The 18,419-nt window shown below is 38.5% G+C and overlaps 2 protein-coding genes across 2 annotated transcripts; both read left to right on the top strand.

Moving 5' to 3' along the window:
- The first annotated feature begins 584 nt into the window (after positions 1 to 584).
- LOC107581366 (copine-1-like) lies at positions 585 to 18,230 on the top strand. The gene is made up of 14 exons (XM_016266910.1): positions 585 to 710; positions 4,709 to 4,792; positions 13,105 to 13,236; positions 13,538 to 13,717; positions 14,609 to 14,683; positions 15,059 to 15,130; positions 15,308 to 15,329; positions 15,414 to 15,514; positions 15,685 to 15,818; positions 16,124 to 16,178; positions 16,269 to 16,320; positions 16,434 to 16,567; positions 16,718 to 16,954; positions 17,074 to 18,230. The coding sequence occupies exons 3-14, from the start codon at positions 13,105 to 13,107 to the stop codon at positions 17,185 to 17,187; spliced, it is 1,308 nt and encodes a 435-aa protein (XP_016122396.1). The 5' UTR covers positions 585 to 710; positions 4,709 to 4,792; the 3' UTR covers positions 17,188 to 18,230.
- LOC107581359 (RNA-binding protein 12-like) lies at positions 7,109 to 9,730 on the top strand. Its single transcript, XM_016266895.1, has one exon. The coding sequence runs from the start codon at positions 7,109 to 7,111 to the stop codon at positions 9,728 to 9,730; it is 2,622 nt and encodes an 873-aa protein (XP_016122381.1).
- Positions 18,231 to 18,419: the final 189 nt, after the last annotated feature.

Raw genomic sequence — 18,419 nt, forward strand, 5'->3', positions numbered from 1 at the left:
CTTACTGATAAATGAAATTCTGGAACAACCTGTAGTGCTGTAATTGGTGTAGTTTTTATAGCTCCTGTACATAATCTCAGTACCTGATCCTGTATATTATCTACCTTTCTAAGAGATGTTTCTGCTGCTGATCCATACACCACACAACCATAATCTAACACAGATCTAACCAATCCACTATACATGGCCTTTAATGCCATCCTATCTGCCCCCCATTCACTTCCAACTAAACACCTCATTGTATTTATTATTTTCTGACATTTGTTCACTATATTCTGAATATGCACCGCCCATGTAACTCTTTCATCAAACCATATCCCTAAAAACTTAAACTGTTTCACTCTTTCCCCCTCATGCGTTTAGAACGGGAAGTAAACTAACAGTGAGTGAGTGAGTACTTCCTCCAATGTCAAAATTAAAGTCTCAACCACAGTGTATGGTCTCAACAAGCATGTCTATTTTCAGTTTCATCTATCTATCTATCTGTCTTATCTATCAGATAAGCTTTGCTCTAGAGCTTTTTTGATGTCTAGACCCGCCCACTACACCGTGCGCCTCCAACTGATTGGCTTACAGGAGCGCATGCGCCGTCGCTCTCTTTCCAGTGTCGATCCTGAGCAGAGCACGACCAGACTTGGAAGAACACAACTGAAGCGTATCGTCTTTATTTAAAAAAAAAACTAAAAGATCAGTTAAGACTAATAATTTCGGTAAGAATATGCAAAGTACATCAGTTCACACATTGTATTTCATGTAGCCATACACAACACTGTCGACATTTGCAAAAGTGCAATGGTTTTATCAGTTTAATGGAGGGCAGGGTGATTGTGAGCTGCAAACGAACGGCACAGTTTTGTTTAAATTGGTAATGCGCAGCTAGCTAGTCATTTTCTTCCTTTCCGTGTAATGGTTATGTTGTTTTCTTATTTCTAAGAGGTACTGTGCTGAAATGAAAGATTGAGGGAATAGCGGCGAGCTTTGTTTCGGCTGTAGACGGCATCAGTCCATTTGCGCTGGTAAATACAGACGGCGCCATTTTGTCATCTCGCTGGTTTTGAGGTTTGAATGGCTGATGACGCCATGCCATGGATGTTATTGTTAACTCGTATTTAACTAGATGATTTTTATTCAAGAAATCAAAGTGCTGTGGTTCAGAGCTTTTCTCGAACGGCTGGTCATGCCTGTTTGTTTCTATTGTTATGATTCGCTCTTGTATTTCAGTGGTTGGTTGGATTTTGCTGCAAACGTGAATAAGCTCTAGCCTATTTGAGCTCTATGTGCTACTGATGATGCTCGTTTCATATTCGATGTTGTTAAGTTTCTAGCCACTTTGTCTTATTTCAGCATAAATCTGAATTGTGGTGACATTGGAGCGTTTGATTTACGTGGATATCTTGTGAAAAGCGTTGCTGCAATAGACATCTCTAAGTTAAGTTTTTTTACACAATGCTTTCAAAGTGCAATTAACAAACTTCAACCTTGATGTCTTATTTTAATTATTTGGTTGATGGTAGTTACTATCTGTTTTTACATGCATTCAGGTTTATGTTCACATGGTTAGTGGCCTCTGATTATGGGCCCTGGTTTCCACCTCTGGGTTGTTAAGACTCTTAACGTTATTTAACTGGTAGAATGTAGGACATTGTCACATTTTGGTCTAAATACACGTATGTAAGAACTAACCTAGTTTTTGTAGGTTCTGGTGGTAGGTGATCAAATAGGCCTATTTCTCTCCCATTTAAACGGTTCATGTAGAAATGAAAATTGTCATGTTCTCACCCAAACAAAAAAATTCAGTCATCATCGAAACACAAATGAAATGTTTTTAATTAAATCTGTCTATCCTTTGAAAGATCATGCAACCAAAACTTAAGCACATCAAAAAGTACATTAAGAGTAGCCTAATCCAGTGGTTCCCAACCCTGGTCCTGGAGGCACCCCAACACTGCACGTTTTGCATGTCTCCTTTCTCTGACACACCAATTTCAGGCCTTGGAGTCTCTACTAATGAGCTGATTACCTGAATCAGGTGTGTTTGATTAAGGAGACATGCAAAATGTGCTGTGTTGGGGTGCCTCCAGGACCAGGGTTGGGAAATGAAGAGGTTTGATGAATGTGAGAACCAGCTTCTGTTTACCGCAAAATGTGCAGTGTTGGGGTGCCTCCAGGACCAGGGTTGGGAAATGAAGAGGTTTGATGAATGTGAGAACCAGCTTCTGTTTACCTTATTTGTTGAGCTCCATTTTTTTAGATTAACCCACTCAATTCATATGGGTTGTCTCTTAGTTTCTCTTTTTGTACTTATTGATGCATTACTTTTGGTTGCGTGGACTTTAAATGGATGCACAAAAATGAAAGAATATGAAAAATATCTTTTGGATTTGGATGAACTGGAGTCTTGAAGTTGAGTAAAAGACTTGGAGGGTGTAAATGTGTCATGGATTAGCCTAAATTGAGTATGAAACTGAAAAAAAGGTTTCTAAAAATGTACAATGGTTATTCTGTTGTTTTTAGTGTCACACTGGCTTTTTTCAGATTTTCTGTATGTTTACAGTTTACCGAATTGAAGGTCAGAAATGCACGAGTTAGGTTAAAGATAAGCTAGATGCTATTAGATATGTTCTCTAATTACGTTTCTTTCACATTGCTCACAACTTAACATTATCAGATTTTCTCTTCACTCTATGGAAGGTCACAATCTGTTTTTGTAGCTTAATATGCTTTGACATGTTTTTTTCCCCTCTCTCTATGAAAAATTGAGTAAAAGACTTGCCATTTATGGAGGGTGTAAATGTGTCATGGATTAGCCTAAATTGAGTATGAAACTGAAAAAAAGGTTTCTAAAAATGTACAATGGTTATTCTGTTGTTTTTAGTGTCACACTGGCTTTTTTCAGATTTTCTGTATGTTTACAGTTTACCGAATTGAAGGTCAGAAATGCACGAGTTAGGTTAAAGATAAGCTAGATGCTATTAGATATGTTCTCTAATTACGTTTCTTTCACATTGCTCACAACTTAACATTATCAGATTTTCTCTTCACTCTATGGAAGGTCACAATCTGTTTTTGTAGCTTAATATGCTTTGACATGTTTTTTTCCCCTCTCTCTATGAAAATGTTCCTGTATTTTTGTGTTGCTATAAGTATGAATGTTTGCTGGGATTCTTGAAATACATGACATGCATGTGTTTTAAGATCAATTCTTATGTGTATGGTAGGGGTGGCACGATACCACTTTTTCAGAACCGATCCCGATCCGATACCAAAAATTCTAAGTATCGGCCGATATCGATCCAATACCAGTGCATTTTTTTTTCATTTTTAAATCCGTGTAGAATTTCTATACCTCAATGTGTGTTGAACTGATCGTCACTCTTTTGTGTGTTGCACACAATACTAAATGTAGACAACTTTCTTATAAAGAAAAAATAACAAACGGAAGAAATATATAATCTATGACAAAAATACTATTATAAGCTAGGTTATTGGATAATTCAGTAGAAAAAGTTATAGAAAAATCATGAGTGCACAATAATTGTATGAAAATCTACATTTTTAGTGGAAAAAAACATTATTTAGTGGGGAACAAATAAAAGCGAATAAGTGTTGGACTAAATCTGGTAAAATGTAAAATACATTCATGAAAAAAGTAATTTATATATAAATATATCGGGCCTACTATAAAATTAAAAGACATTTCTTTTAAATGTATAGCACAGTAATGAGACAGCAACATATGATAGATAAGACGAAAAAGAAAGGCTATTAATAATCTGTCATTGTGCAAAAGTATTATGATACGAAAGGCTCCAATACAGAGCGGCACAAAGAGCTTATGCGCATCCCATGCGCAGAATGATGAGCTTGAAGCAACACAGAGTCACAGCGCTCTGCATGGAAAAGTTCAAAGCACAAAGGGAAGAGACATGCTTAGTGTATTAAATCTGTGCGATAATTTATTGAGCCTTTTCTTTTAACAGTTTAAAATCTCAGTTTCTGTGCTAGTGAAGAACAATTCATAGTGCTCTCTGCTCCAGTGTTGTGATCTAACACGGTAGAACACGATTTAGATACAAGCACGATAAAGTCCTTTTATGCAAAACTAGTTATCTTTATTTACAGATCAAGTATAATATTAGGAACATTAAATCATCTTGGAGAGAGTTTCATCGTCTTGACTGAACCGAACGCGACACACAGTTTGAATGCTGAATGGAGGATGACTGACAGCCGCAGCGGAGAGAAGTTTACGTCACCTTGACTTACATATTCATCTATACTTCACATTAAACTGTGGAACGGCTTCAGAACACTTGGAATATAGTGCACAAAAACTTTATGGTGCTTTTATGATGTTTTTGTAGCTTTCGTGGGGCTTAACAAAAACAAAGAATAGTATATGCAGAATATCGGATTTGGATCGGTCTCGTCTGACCGATACCCGATCCGGCAGAAAATACCAGTATCAGATCGATACCGATACTGAATATCGGACGGCGCACCCCTAGTGAATGGCTTTTGTGAAGCAGCTGGCCAACATCTCATGTGCACAAGTGGTGATTACATGTTTAGTTTTGCTGTACAAGAATGTTATACTAAATGGGCTGGAAATGGCTGGCACTAAATGGTTTTCTTGGAGACACTCATGGGTATGCTTGTTCTAATGCTGTTTACATATATTTCCCTCCGTTTATTCTTTTTATTACAGTCAAGAATTGATTTTAAATGATTGCCGTCAGGATTGGCTTGGGTATCCTGTGCATCTTGTAACGAAGCAGCACTTTTAATACAGGTAAGCATCTGAGGGATCTTAGTCAACTAAAATTAGAGAGATGTGGTCAAATACTTTTATCGTTTATTATCAAAAAATGAAAAATGCATTCACTTACAATCTAGAAATGTGGCTTAATGATTTTTTTTTTCTTAATGTCAGTGCAATACACATTCTGTGCAAATGGTTGACTATCTACCATGCAATTCTCTTTCTATCTTTTTATACAATGCTATTAAAGTTTTGGGGGTCAATAAGAAAATTGATGCAAAAATGTATTTTAGGTTGTTGCTGGTTACTGTAAAATGTTATAAAGCATATTTAAGCCTATTTAGGGTTCCCACGGTTGCTGGAAACCTAGAAATATAAGGAGAATTTTGAAATTGGGATTTCTAAGTCTTTAAGTCATGCAATGTAAGGTTTTCTGGTTCTGCTCTGCTAAGCTATAAATTGCTTTTGGTGAGTGCAATCTCTATTTTTATTTTTTTTAAAGGATTTAAAAAATGTTTATCCATTAATTACAGGTGACTATAAAAGCCATAAATTCATGGGTCAAAAGGTTTGGGAACCCTGTGGTCAGTAAATCATTAAACCAGAAACACTGTAGAATAGGCTACACCAGTGGTCTTCAATCCTTGTCCTGGGGGCCCACAGCACTGCGTATATAGTACGTATATTTTATTTAAAACACCTGAGTCTGATTATCAAGTCATTAGGAGAGATCTTCATGAACTGAACGGAATGTGTCAGATGTGCAGTGCTGTGGGTCCCCAGGACTGTTTTTGCTTAATACAAAATACCAAACGGTGTTATTGGTCTCGGTCGTCTTGTCAGATTTGAAGATTGTGAGTTAAAGGCACAATATGTAATTTTCGCCGCTAGAAGGCCGTATTCAAAGAGACAAAGGCGTAGTTTGATGACGCCGTTACTGAGTGTGGAATCATGGGAGTTGTCGTCTTCATCCCCACAGCCGATGCAATCCGATGGGACCCGGGCAGAAATCATGTTCATGGATGAGCTAATGATTTATTAACATAGTAGAATGAAGCAGGGTGAGGCTGAAAGCCATCGAAGCGAAACGAGGCCACTGAATGAGCGTGACACACGGCTCGAAAGCAGCGGAGCTTTTATTATGCCACAGTCGACCGCTTCCGCTCCTTCTGGTCGTGCGTATGTGGGAAAAAAGCAGCGCTGTTTTATCATACTAGATACTTTTGAAAGTTCTGTTATAATGCTACTCTGTGCGGTCGTCACCGGTCTATTAAAACGCACACCATATTAAAGCGTCTTTGGTGTTTCCATGTTTTCTACAAAACCGGAAATTGAGGGGTTATGATGTCATTGGCAGGCGACACAATGACACTATGGACACGGGCCGTGTCACTAGTTAAAATTGCTTATTTCTCTGGATTTAAACATTCTTCGAAACATTTGGGATAATGTAAGTACACAAGTCAGCAAAATATATAACACTGTTCTAGTGGTTTTTGGATATTTTAATAAACAAAATCGTACATATTGTGCCTTTAAGTTAAACTCCGGCAAATGGCATTTTTAAAATGTTTTTTTATGTAGTAATTTTAGGTAGTATGTAGCGTTTCAAGATGAATTGTTTAAAAATTGTTTTAAATGCACTGAAAATTTCCGTTGTTAAGTTTTGTTCAGCTCAATTCATTAGTCATTTTGTTTTGGTTTGGTTTGTTGCATGCTATAAAATTAAATCAAGTATGGTAGTGTGCTTTGGCTACAACTACAAAGCCATTAAACAATGTGATGAGCTAAGACTTTGTGTTTCCTACTGGCTTTGCAGTGTTACAATTCAAGCTCTATTTATTCTGCTATAATGTGTTTTCTCCCATAATATTTGGTCTTGCTGTTAATTGTCTTCTTGATGGCATTTTTAAAATGTTTTTTTATGTAGTAATTTTAGGTAGTATGTAGCCGTTTCAAGATGAATTGTTTAAAAATAGTTTTAAATGCACTGAAAATTTCCGTTGTTAAGTTTTGTTCAGCTCAATTCATTAGTCATTTTGTTTTGGTTTGGTTTGTTGCATGCTATAAAATTAAATCAAGTATGGTAGTGTGCTTTGGCTACAACTACAAAGCCATTAAACAATGTGATGAGCTAAGACTTTGTGTTTCCTACTGGCTTTGCAGTGTTACAATTCAAGCTCTATTTATTCTGCTATAATGTGTTTTCTCCCATAATATTTGGTCTTGCTGTTAATTGTCTTCTTGTGGTTTGTATACTGGTTTTCTGTTATCTTTTTGCCTTTTACCATAGCCTGACAGTCGTTGCCTTCTTTCATCTACAGGTGTGTGTTGTTGCACCTCAGCATGGCTGTGGTCATCCGTTTGCAGGGTCTCCCCATTGTGGCTGGGACTATGGACATACGCCATTTCTTCTCTGGATTGACCATCCCGGATGGTGGTGTGCATATTGTAGGGGGTGAACACGGTGAGGCTTTTATCGTGTTCGCCACAGATGAAGATGCAAGGCTTGGGATGATGCGCACAGGGGGGTCGATCAAAGGTTCCAAGGTTTCTTTGTTGCTAAGTAGCAAAACTGAAATGCAAAATATGATTGAGCTCAGCCGTAGGCGCTTTGAAACTGGCAGTACAGAGGTTACAACAGGAAATGGCAGTAGGCCGGGTCCACCGGTTAGTACTGGTGGAAGTGGAAGGGGCAACTTGCCAACCACAGCACAAAGTTTTAGTAACACAACTTCAACTACAGCCACCACAGCAGCATCAGCACACGAGCCTGTAAGCAACAAGACAGTCCCTACCTTTTCCACCACTACCATGGGCAACATGCCCCCAAACTTTAATAATTTCAGCAGCCCAAGTCTTAGTTTGGGATCCACAATGACCACAGCCATGTCGTCGCTGAACTCTTTACCTCCCCCGATACCTCCCTTGCCCACCATGTCAACTCTACCACCGATGCCCCCCATACCAGTACCACCACCAGTTGCCACATTGCCACCGGTACCAGTTGTTAATCCGCTAACATCAGTTCCTCCTGTCCCTCCCATTGCACACATGCCGCACATGCCACACATGCCTGCACTTCCTCCATTCAACCCTGGTGTCCCTCCCCCAGTTGGCCCTGTCGCTGGTGGTTTAGCCTCTGGTCCACTGTCTCTCGGAAATCCCAATCCAATGTTCCTAAATCCCCTAAACCCTCTAAACCCCCTGAACCTCCAACCTCACATGAAATCGCCAGTGACAAACCCAGATGAGTTTTATGTTCATCTACATGGCCTTCCTTTTTTAGCCACTGAAATTGAAGTTAGAGATTTTTTCCAGGGACTTGGGATAGAGTCAGTTCGTTTGCTCAAAGACAACCTGGGTAGAAACAATGGCAGGGCATTGGTTAAGTTCTTCTCACCCCAAGAATCTTTTGAGGCTCTGAAAAGAAACGCAGGAATGATAGGCCAAAGATACGTTGAGGTTTCTCCAGCTACAGAGCGGCAGTGGAGAGAGAGCTTGGGACAGTGTAAAGCTGGTGGTGATGCCGAACACAGCCGTCATCGTCGCAGAGGCACCAATTCGCCACCACCCTGTGGCCGTGAGCGAGCCAGATCCCGATCTCCCCACAAACTAGAATTCTGTGTCTATTTGAAAGGACTCCCATATGAAGCAGAAAACAAGCAGATCTTTGAGTTTTTCAAAAATCTTAACATTGTTGAAGATAGCATTTACATTGCATATGGACCCAATGGCAGGGCAACCGGTGAGGGATTTGTCGAGTTTAGGAATGAAACAGACTACAAAGCTGCTCTCGGATGCCATATGCAGTACATGGGTAGTCGGTTCATACAGGTGCATCCAATCACAAAGAAAAACATGTATGAAAAGATAGACACCATTCGCAAACGGATGCAGGGTTCCCAAGGCGATCAAAAGAATAGCTCGGGTGAAGGAGGAAAGAGTGCCAAGAATTGTGCTCACATAACCAATATTCCCTATAACGTGTCAAAAAAAGATGTCCGCCTGTTTCTTGATGGCATTCAGTTGTTTGAGGAAAGCCTCAAGGTGTTAGTTGATGCAAATGGTAATGGTCTTGGCCAGGCTATTGTGCAGTTTAAGTCTGATGAGGATGCACTTAAAGCAGAGAGACTACATAGGCAGAAATTGAATGGCAGGGATGCTTTCGTTCATTTAGTAACATTCGAGCAGATGAAAGAAGTTGAGAGAAATCCTCCTCCCCAGGCAAAAAGAGGCCAGAAATCTCAAGGAAATTCCCATGCTCATGCCTATGCACACTCTCAGCCCCAGGCCCAAGTTCCCCAAGCACCTCATGCTTTTCCAGGAATGACAGGGGATGAGTTTAGTTTTCTGAGAAATGCTGTAGGGACCCTTGGCAACGGTCCCCCTTTTATCAACCCATTTATTGCCCCAGGTAACGGACTGGCAGCTCCGCCGCCTTTGCCGCCACTTGGTGGTGCTTTGGGTGATGTCTCGTTTAGCATTCCCCCGCCAATGGTTGGAGGACCTTTGCCCGGTCCTATTCTAGAGCATCCTGGTTTCAGACCCGATGGCAACAGTGTACCTGCCGGCTTTGTTAGTGTGCTAGAGCCCTTAAGGGGCATCCCACCTTTTGATAATGGATCTTCTCTTAAAGCAGTCAGCCAAAATCGTGGCAGTGGCCAAGGTCAGCGGCCAGCTTCTGAGAGTTTAAGAGGACCATCCAGCGGTGGTCCAGGTAATTCGCGGCCCACCATTGTCAAAATTCAAAACATGCCCTTTACTGTGACCGTTGATGAGATTATTGATTTCTTCTACGGCTATCAAGTGTTGCCTGGTTCAGTATGCTTGCAATTCAGTGAGAAGGGTTTGCCCACTGGGGAAGCGATGGTTGCTTTTGACTCCCATGATGAAGCAATGGCTGCTGTTATGGACCTGAATGATAGGCCCATTGGGGCAAGAAAAGTTAAGATCACTTTGGGGTGAAAGCAACATCTTAGTATTTGCAAAGTGTCTTATTTTTTGACACGGTTTTCTGGAAAATGTCCTTATCCGGTTTTATGTACAGAAGAAAAAAATGACAAGTATTAGATTCTCTCTTTTTTCCTGGACATATTATTTATCCGAGGTTGTAGTAGTTACATGAAGCATGTAATAATTGTGGAAAGACCCTGTTTTTTTTAATTCCTCTAAACAGCATTGTTTATAGTGGTATGTTCAATAGAGCCTAATATCTGCGATAGAGGTTAGCTGGCAAGTACGTTTCACTCTCAGAATTCCTCAGTTTTTGTATCTCTGCTCAAGTTTTACACATCTGTATATGATCCATGCTGCATCTACACATATCTTTCTGAGGTAAAAACCGTGCTGCCATGCATTTTGTGCTAAATTCAAGCCTACATTTCAGTTACAATGTTTGCTCTCTGCTGCAAGCTTTTCTATATGTCAATAAAATGCAAATGTTCATGTCTTTTTCATTATCTGTTGCTGTCACATTGGATTGCTTTAAAAAGCCTGATGTCAAACCAATTCTGTAAATGCTAAGCGGGATGTGAAGCAAATGCAGAATTGTAATATGTATATGAAAGCATTTTATTCTCTATGCTTAGCTTCAGTTCTCTTGTTGCTGTGGTGTTTGATGATAGTTTCCTTTTTTCTTTTTTTTTTGGATGTTTGGCTTTTTTTTCAGTGTTGCTGAAATGGATCGGTTGTTATGCTTCGTTTTCGACGTTCCAGCGCTTTTTCTCTTGTAAATACTTTCCAGCTGAACTATTTTGTCAATAAAATGCCTTACTTGAAATGATGACACTTAAAGTTATTGTGTTCTCTCCTGTCCTTCTGTTTTTTTCCAGTTCAGATATGAACAATAAAATCTTTTGCTGTGACTTGTTTCCAATATTAAACATTTATATTTTAAATATTTTTTCATCAGATGTGTTATTGTAGAGATTGGACTCGAGCTCTAATCTATTGCTTGTTGCTTTAGACTGTCTTTATATTGTAGTCTTTACCTTTTCTCACAATGCATTATTTAAAATGTATTTTTTTTATACCTGAGATGAGAAGGCACTCTTTGAATGTTTCATATTTTCTGCTACCACAGATAAGCATCTCCGATAAAAGCATCATACTGTTGAATGAGTTTTGTTTGTTTAGAGTGGAAAAGTTTTTGTTCAGTCGAGTCAGGAAGCTAAATTTTGTAATTATTTTAGTATAGATTCTATTGAACTATATCAGATTTAGTCATATGCCTAAAGCTTCGTATATGGATCAAAAACCCATGAAATTCTGCCCTTGTGCCACAGATGGCTTTTTAAAAATGCTGTCTCTCCATATGTAAAATTAAAGAGGAACACGTTTTTGAAATTTGTTCTGATGTTATACAAGGGAATGAACAATTCTCATGCAAACTGCACTGAGAGGTGCATGAAATGTTTCACTGGTATGGCTGTGGATTATGATGGCAAATGTTATGCTGCATAAAATTTGCTTTTCTAAAGATTTTTCATTTAATCACATGGTTGTCATTTCTCTCCAACTTTTTTTTTAAAAAGAATTCTACACCTTCTCAATGCCTTTCTATCAAAGCAGGTCAAGTGGGATTGCTCTCAAATGCTGTTCTTTGATGCTTTGAATCTGCTTGTGATGGTCCTGTTCAGAAGATCAAAAGTTCAGGGTTATTTATGCAAGTTCTTTCTATTTGGGTTGATCTTTTGTACTTTTGTTGTGAAATGCTTTAGAATTAAATTCAAAATGAGTTGAGTGGATTTCTGCCTGTTTCGCATTCTCGAGCGGTTCTCCAGCTTTGTGGACTGCATATTTTGCTTTGTGCCTTTTTGACACTAAGCCTTGGTTCCTGATTAACATGTTAATGTTCAGGTAAGTGCTAATCACAGACATGAATACTGCTATAAACTACCAGTGAGCATTGAATTGTCTACCAGATTTATTACTGTTTGTTCTACATTTCAAAGGAAGAATGCATTGTATGTGAAAACATGGAATTGATCAGCTTTGTTTTGAGAAATAAAATGCTGCTATGCATTGCCACAATTTTGAAAAGATTTGGGCTGATACTGCAACAAATGTTTTCCAAAATAGCTAGATTTTGTTGAGGTATGCAATTGAAATTCTGTGCCTATAAGTGATTGATGTGGTGAGACTGGTGTTGAGGAGTGAGGTTTTTATAGACATTAGCCTATATTTTGATTGCGCTGCAATATCAAGAAGCAACAAATGCCTCTAATTTGTCACTCTGAAAGATTGTCCAAAAAATAAGGTACAGAGTAATATAGGAACTTGTTCTGTATTGTTTGTTCGCTTTTTGCCAATAATTGGGCCCAGTTGAGTGATCTCTGTTACTATGGAGACAGCGGTCAAGGAAAGCACGCTCTGCTAGTTGTTTTTTAACCCAGATGCTACTACAGGTTGCGCTTAAACCAGTCGAGACCTTCTGTGCTGTGGCACTACAGATGCTGGTAGAATACGTAACAAATATAAAGCTGCTTGCTGATTGATCGCTGCATTGTTGGGTGTATTAGGTGAAAGTATTATAAACTCATGCAGTCAAGCTGTTATTAACGCTGAAACGCTATTTTCACAGATTCAGTTGGCAGTTGTGGTTACACGCGTGTTTTAATATCATGTAATGAGTGTAAGTTCACGACGTTGGTTAAAATTAGAACTGCTTGTTGTTGCGTCCCGTGTAATGAGTCAGTCCACGTTAGTTTCATGCACACTGCTCTGTGCTGCGGGCTGGTGCGGTGATTGACAGGCTTCTGGCCAATCGCAGAGTAGTTCAGCTGGCGTTCTGACCAATAGCGTTGCACGTCTGGAGAGGAACTGAATGGCAACGCCCTGCTCATTTTGTAGTACATGAACGTCTGGGTGGAGACGGTAGTTTTTGCTCAGAGTATCTCCGAACAGTTTCTACAGTTTGAAAATTGTTAAGGGTATGATATTTTATTTTCACGGTCGCATTTGTCAGCTCATTTTGTATTAGCGGTTGCCTGTTTTAGATTCCCGGTACGCCGTTAAACAATGCATACATGGTTTTTAATCGCGTTATAATACATTTAAGGCGTGACTGTCGACATTTAGGCCAACAGATACGAGATTTACCTCATGTTTTAAAACGCATAGCTTTGTGAAATGGAGCATGCATGGTTCGACGATTATATGAACTTTTGTTTTGCTTTACTACGGACAAGTTCAGAAGAATGCGTCCTTCTGAACAATTCTTTCCCTTTCCTTCATCAAACATTTCACTTCCTCACGTTTGTACGCTTTAGTGATTCATAGAAGATGTTTAGCTTCGAGACAAAAACTTTCTACAAGTTTGTATCTGTTGTGGTTTTCAGATGGCCGCTCATTGTGTGTCGAAGGTCGAGCTCTCCATCTCTTGCAATAATCTGCTGGATAAAGATGTTGGATCCAAATCTGATCCACTCTGTGTTCTGCTGCAGAGTGTCGGGGATGACAAATGGTCAGAGGTATGCATGTTAACCCTTAAAAAGCCGCGGTGGCTACATTGCAATCAAATAACATTCATTTTTTACTGAGTATAACAGCAGCTTACACTAGCTGCAAGTTTTCATCGGGCAAAAAAAGTGCTGAATGTCACAGCTTGCTAAAGTTGCGAGTCGCTGATTATTGGCATCAATACGAGCAGTAATTTCTGTTATTTATAATTTCGATTATTTATACAATCACGGATTATTAAATTATTTAAAATGTAATTTACTTTTGTTGGTGTGTATATCCTTGTTTGCTTAATGTATGTGATCACTGCAGGTGGAACGCACAGAGAGAGTGAAGAATTGCCAGGACCCCGAGTTCTCAACAAAACTTCACATTGATTACCACTTTGAGAAGGTGCAGAAACTAAAGTTTGGCATCTATGACATTGACAACAAGTCTGTTGACCTCAAGGATGACGACTTCTTGGGAGGCTTTGAATGCACCCTTGGCCAGGTATGTATCATGAAGAGTGTTGCATTGAGATGTGCACATTCTTATGTGAAATCTGTTCTGTGATAGTTGCAACCATGCTGTGCTAATATTAGTGGCACTGGACTTCATTAAGTAAGGGATAATGTACGTCCAGCCGATTGTTATCATAGAATTAAGCCCGACAGCACTAGTACTGTGTAAGACTGAAGGGCTTTATTTTGCGATAACCAGTTGGATGTACGTTATTCAGTTTATTACACGGCTACTTGCCACTAAACAAAATAATTAGACACAAAATATTGATTTGAGTTGAAATATTTGAATGCGAAGCTTCTGTGAAGAAAGCAGTTGCTAGCAAGTGGCAAGTTCAAACTAGACGGGCATTAAGAGATATGGTACAGTCATACTACTTATTACACAGCATTTCACCACATGAATAATTATGGCAATAAAAGATACTGATTTAAGATTAAGTTGTTTTTCAATCTTGCCAGTTTGTTATTTATCTTACAATCCATTACAGTGTACAAAACAGTCATCGCAAAATGGCAACAGCTGCGTTTGTATGAAACGAGAACAAGTCTGCAATACCAAAATGATATAATTAAAGATTTGTACGGAGAATATTGATTTGAGTTTTATTTGCCAACCAAACGCAAAGCTTCCATGAAGAAAAAATGTTCCCAGCAAACGAATAGCACCGCCTGCTGTTACCTGGATGAGCCTGTGTAATTAGTTTTTACCGGTTGTTATCGGGGAATAACATGCCTTAGAATGTGGTGACTGTCCAATCAGAATCGAGTATTCCACAGAGCCGTGTAACAACAATGTATAACACAGGCATAATGGTGTTTTAGTGTTAACAATACACTTCAATTCACAGCTTTGTTTATGCACCAAACTTTACAACAGATTGTGTCAAGCAGGAAGATTACCAGACCCCTTCAGCTCAAGGCAGCAAAACCAGCTGGGAAAGGCACAATAACAGTATGTGTTCATAAACACTCTTACTGCTATTTCTAATGTCAACACTGGTAAAAGAAAATGGAAATTTATCACATGAGAGTTTTACCACCTTCCCAATGAATGTTTTACAGACCACATAATTCAATTCATTTGCATTTGCGGTGTCTTTATTTGCAGGAGAATTTAAGAGCTTCACAAAAGAATGATTCATTTGCATATTGTAGGTTTTTAGTAAACCACAAAAAGCCCTCTGTTTGAGCAAAATAACATTTTCATTTGTGAATGTATGCAAAGTTTGTCAATTAGCTATTCATTAGCTTTATATATACATTTATTAGCTTTTTTAATCAACATTTAGCAATGTTGTCTTTTTTTTTTTTTTTTTGTTATGAACAGATCACAGCTGATGAGGTGAAAGACAACAGGGCTGTTGTGATGGAAGTAGAGGCCAAAAACCTGGATAAAAAGGTAGATATAATCAGCCTCTGTGTTCTTGCATCTTGCTGTAACCATTTATAATCTGTACCGTATCAATTATAGTTACTGCTGGCTTACCACAAAAATTATTGCCATATTCAGTGTAAAAGCAGTTATGTACTGTTGTGATCTATGGAAGATGCACGTTTTATTCACTACTACTTTCAGGATATGTTTGGGATATTGCAAGGTTCGAACAATCTTCATCTGTCACGTATGAAAACATACTAAGCGGTATTGTGTGTTGAAAGTTGCAGAATTGTTTAGAATAATTTTATGATAATGATGATAAATAATCTCCATACTGTCTTTCAGCTTGAGGCACAGTATTCATTTCTGGATTATGTGATGGGAGGTTGCCAAATTAACTTCACGGTAAGATCTGTCAGGCCACAACATTTGCCTCTGATAGCAGGTGTTTTTTCTGGATTCATTTACATGCCGATGTAATGAATGGGTACAATGCAGAACATTACATTTAGGATGTCAATTCTAGGCTGTATGGCTTAAACTCTAAAACAAAGGTGAATATTGTTTGGTTTTAGGTGGGCATTGACTTCACTGGCTCTAATGGAGACCCCCGCTCCCCTGACTCTCTGCACTATCTCAGCCCTAATGGCGTGAACCAGTATCTGTCAGCCATCTGGTCCGTTGGCCAGGTAGTCCAAGACTATGACACGTAAGAGAGAGATTTTTGTCCGTAAAGTTCACCCTTTGAGCACTGTACTGAAATAATTGTTGTAGGGAAAGTATAGAAATTTAAAAATTGTTTGAAAATCATTGTTTTGTTTTGTTTTGTAAGAAATTAATACTTTTATTCAGCAGGAATGCATTAAATTGATCAAAAGTGACCGTAAAGATTATATTTAACAATACTATTGTTTTTTTTAATTTAATTTTATTAAAATAATTCCAGCCTTAGTGAGCATTGGGAATTTTGTGTGTGTGTGTGTACATAGAAGTCATTTTTTTCTTCTCCTGTAGTGATAAACTTTTCCCAGCATTTGGATTTGGTGCTCAAGTGCCTCCAAACTTCCAGGTTAGCCATTACAGGTGTCCTTGATACTTATTCATTGTTAGTTGTAATAGAAATTTAATTCAACAAAAGTAAGTTTTTGCAATTTCTTAGGTATCCCATGAGTTCCCATTGAACTTCAACGCCAATAGCCCATATTGCCAAGGTGAGACACACAATGTTTGAAAATTTGGATTTGAAATTGAACAATTACACACCTGTTTGACTAGAACACGGTCTAAGATGCTTGTCACATGGCTGATGTTTTATACCATGCAGGAGTGCAAGGCATTGTGGACGCCTACCGCATGGTTTTGCCTCAAATTCGTCTCTATGGACCCACCAACTTCTCCCCCATTATAAATCACGTGGCCCGAATTGCAGCCGAAGCCGCCCAGCAAACAAATGCAGCAGTGAGTAACTCCACGTGCCTTTTTTGTAGTGTGCTGCCTCATGCACAGGATGTGGTTTGATGGGTAATCATGTGTCTTTGATCTGTGGTTTGCCATGGTATTTTCAGTCCATTAGCATTATGTGTGTCTTTTTCTCTGTCTCTAAATTAGCAATACTGTGTGCTGTTGATCATCACTGATGGAGAGATCACTGATCTCGATCAGACCAGACAATCCATCGTGAACAGCTCCAAACTGCCCATGTCTATCATCATCGTGGGTGTGGGTGAGGCAGACTTTAAGGCCATGGAGTTTCTGGATGGGGACAATGGAGTTCTCAAATCTTTGACCGGAGAACCGGTGGCCAGAGATATTGTGCAGTTTGTGCCGCTCAAGCAGTTTGCCAGTGTATGAGCCTCTTAAAATATGAATTGGTTTAAAGTTCTTAAATTCACATCCAGTGTTTTCTGTAATTACATCACTGTCAGTAATTATGCCATTTCTTTTTACATCTCGTTTCTCCTTAGGCTCCTAAAGAAGCGCTGGCTCAGAGTGTTCTAGCCGAGGTGCCAAATCAGCTGGTGTCATACTTCAAAATGAGAAATATGGCTCCTGTCACCCCTCCTTCACCTGTCAAGTAGACGCAGGTTTGCTCTGGAGACTGAATTGTAGGTATAAAAGAAATAAGAGTTAGTTAGAATTAGTATGGGTCACCACTAGAGGGAACCACAGCTCTGTTAAAGGAAGCACTGTGGCGGTGTTGAACTCTAATGAAGACAACTTGTATTTTCCTTTTTTATATATTATGCAAATAATTTTCATTCTCAGTTTTTCATATTTTTCTTTTACTTTCCAAGATTGTTATTCCTTATATTATTCTTTTCCAACTGGAAAAGAGTTTATATAAATGTCTTTTTTTTTATAGATCTATTTCGCTATATTGTTCCATATATTTTTGTATTATTGTTCATGAATATAGATGCCTTGAGTTTCTTAAGCCAATATTTGTAATCACTTTTAGGCCTTGCTCTGCTTTTTGATGTAGATGTATGCAATATCAATCAGGAATGCTGTTTTATGAAATTTCCTGCACTTTCTGCGATACAGTATTTGACAGAAAAAAGTGAATGACTCATTCAACCACTATGCTGCAATTAATAATCATGCTGCCATAATAGAGATGAGTAGCTATAACCTTGCCAAAGAAATTGCTGCATGTTTTTCACTAGCATACTAAAGTTGCATGAAGCTAGATTCTTTGATATTTGTTTTGCCAATATGTTATCATTGTTTTGACCAAGATATATTGAGAATCATTTAGAATGCATATATACTATGTAGTATGAATTTGAATAGAATGGCATTTTAAAATACTGGTTTACTGGTATAAAGACATAGACATTGGGACCATAGAACTCCTTATCCGTTATGCCTTTTTATTTTGAGGATTTTGTACATTTGTGTGGAATGACAGAAGTAGTGCTGTTAATTTCATTTATCTAACACAAATGTTTGCACCTTAATCGCACAGTAAAGTCAGTTGCACTTCTCCACTATATCTATTGATTTTAGACATGTACTCTTGCGCTTGCCACATGAAGCCTTATGGGGCCGTTATCTTGTTTAAAGATTCTTTTTAATCTAATGATTTAAAGGGAATAGTATTGTAATCATATTATGAATGTTTTTCTTCCCATCATTTTTTTTTCTCCGTAATCATGAAATATGATGTTTACACGGCAACATGTTCTTCAGAAGCCATTGTCACTCAGTTACACCAATTGTGGTGTCAAAAACGGTCAAAAAATGCTAAATAAAATAAAATAGCCTTATTAAAACACAGTGTGTGCGTGTGGTTGTGGTTGTGTTTGGG

Source organism: Sinocyclocheilus grahami, unplaced genomic scaffold (assembly GCF_001515645.1).
Source record: "Sinocyclocheilus grahami isolate Dianchi unplaced genomic scaffold, SAMN03320097.WGS_v1.1 scaffold3.1, whole genome shotgun sequence".
In the NCBI taxonomy this organism is placed as follows: domain Eukaryota; kingdom Metazoa; phylum Chordata; class Actinopteri; order Cypriniformes; family Cyprinidae; genus Sinocyclocheilus; species Sinocyclocheilus grahami.

Bases quoted from the DNA above. Each gene is read 5' to 3' on its own strand.
- LOC107581359 (XM_016266895.1), top strand. From the start codon at position 7,109: ATGGCTGTGGTCATCCGTTTGCAGGGTCTCCCCATTGTGGCTGGGACT.
- LOC107581366 (XM_016266910.1), top strand. From the start codon at position 13,105: ATGGCCGCTCATTGTGTGTCGAAGGTCGAGCTCTCCATCTCTTGCAAT. The intron at 15,131-15,307 runs GTAGATATAATC...TACTACTTTCAG, and splicing joins CCAAAAACCTGGATAAAAAG to GATATGTTTGGGATATTGCA. The intron at 15,819-16,123 runs GTAAGAGAGAGA...CTTCTCCTGTAG, and splicing joins GTAGTCCAAGACTATGACAC to TGATAAACTTTTCCCAGCAT.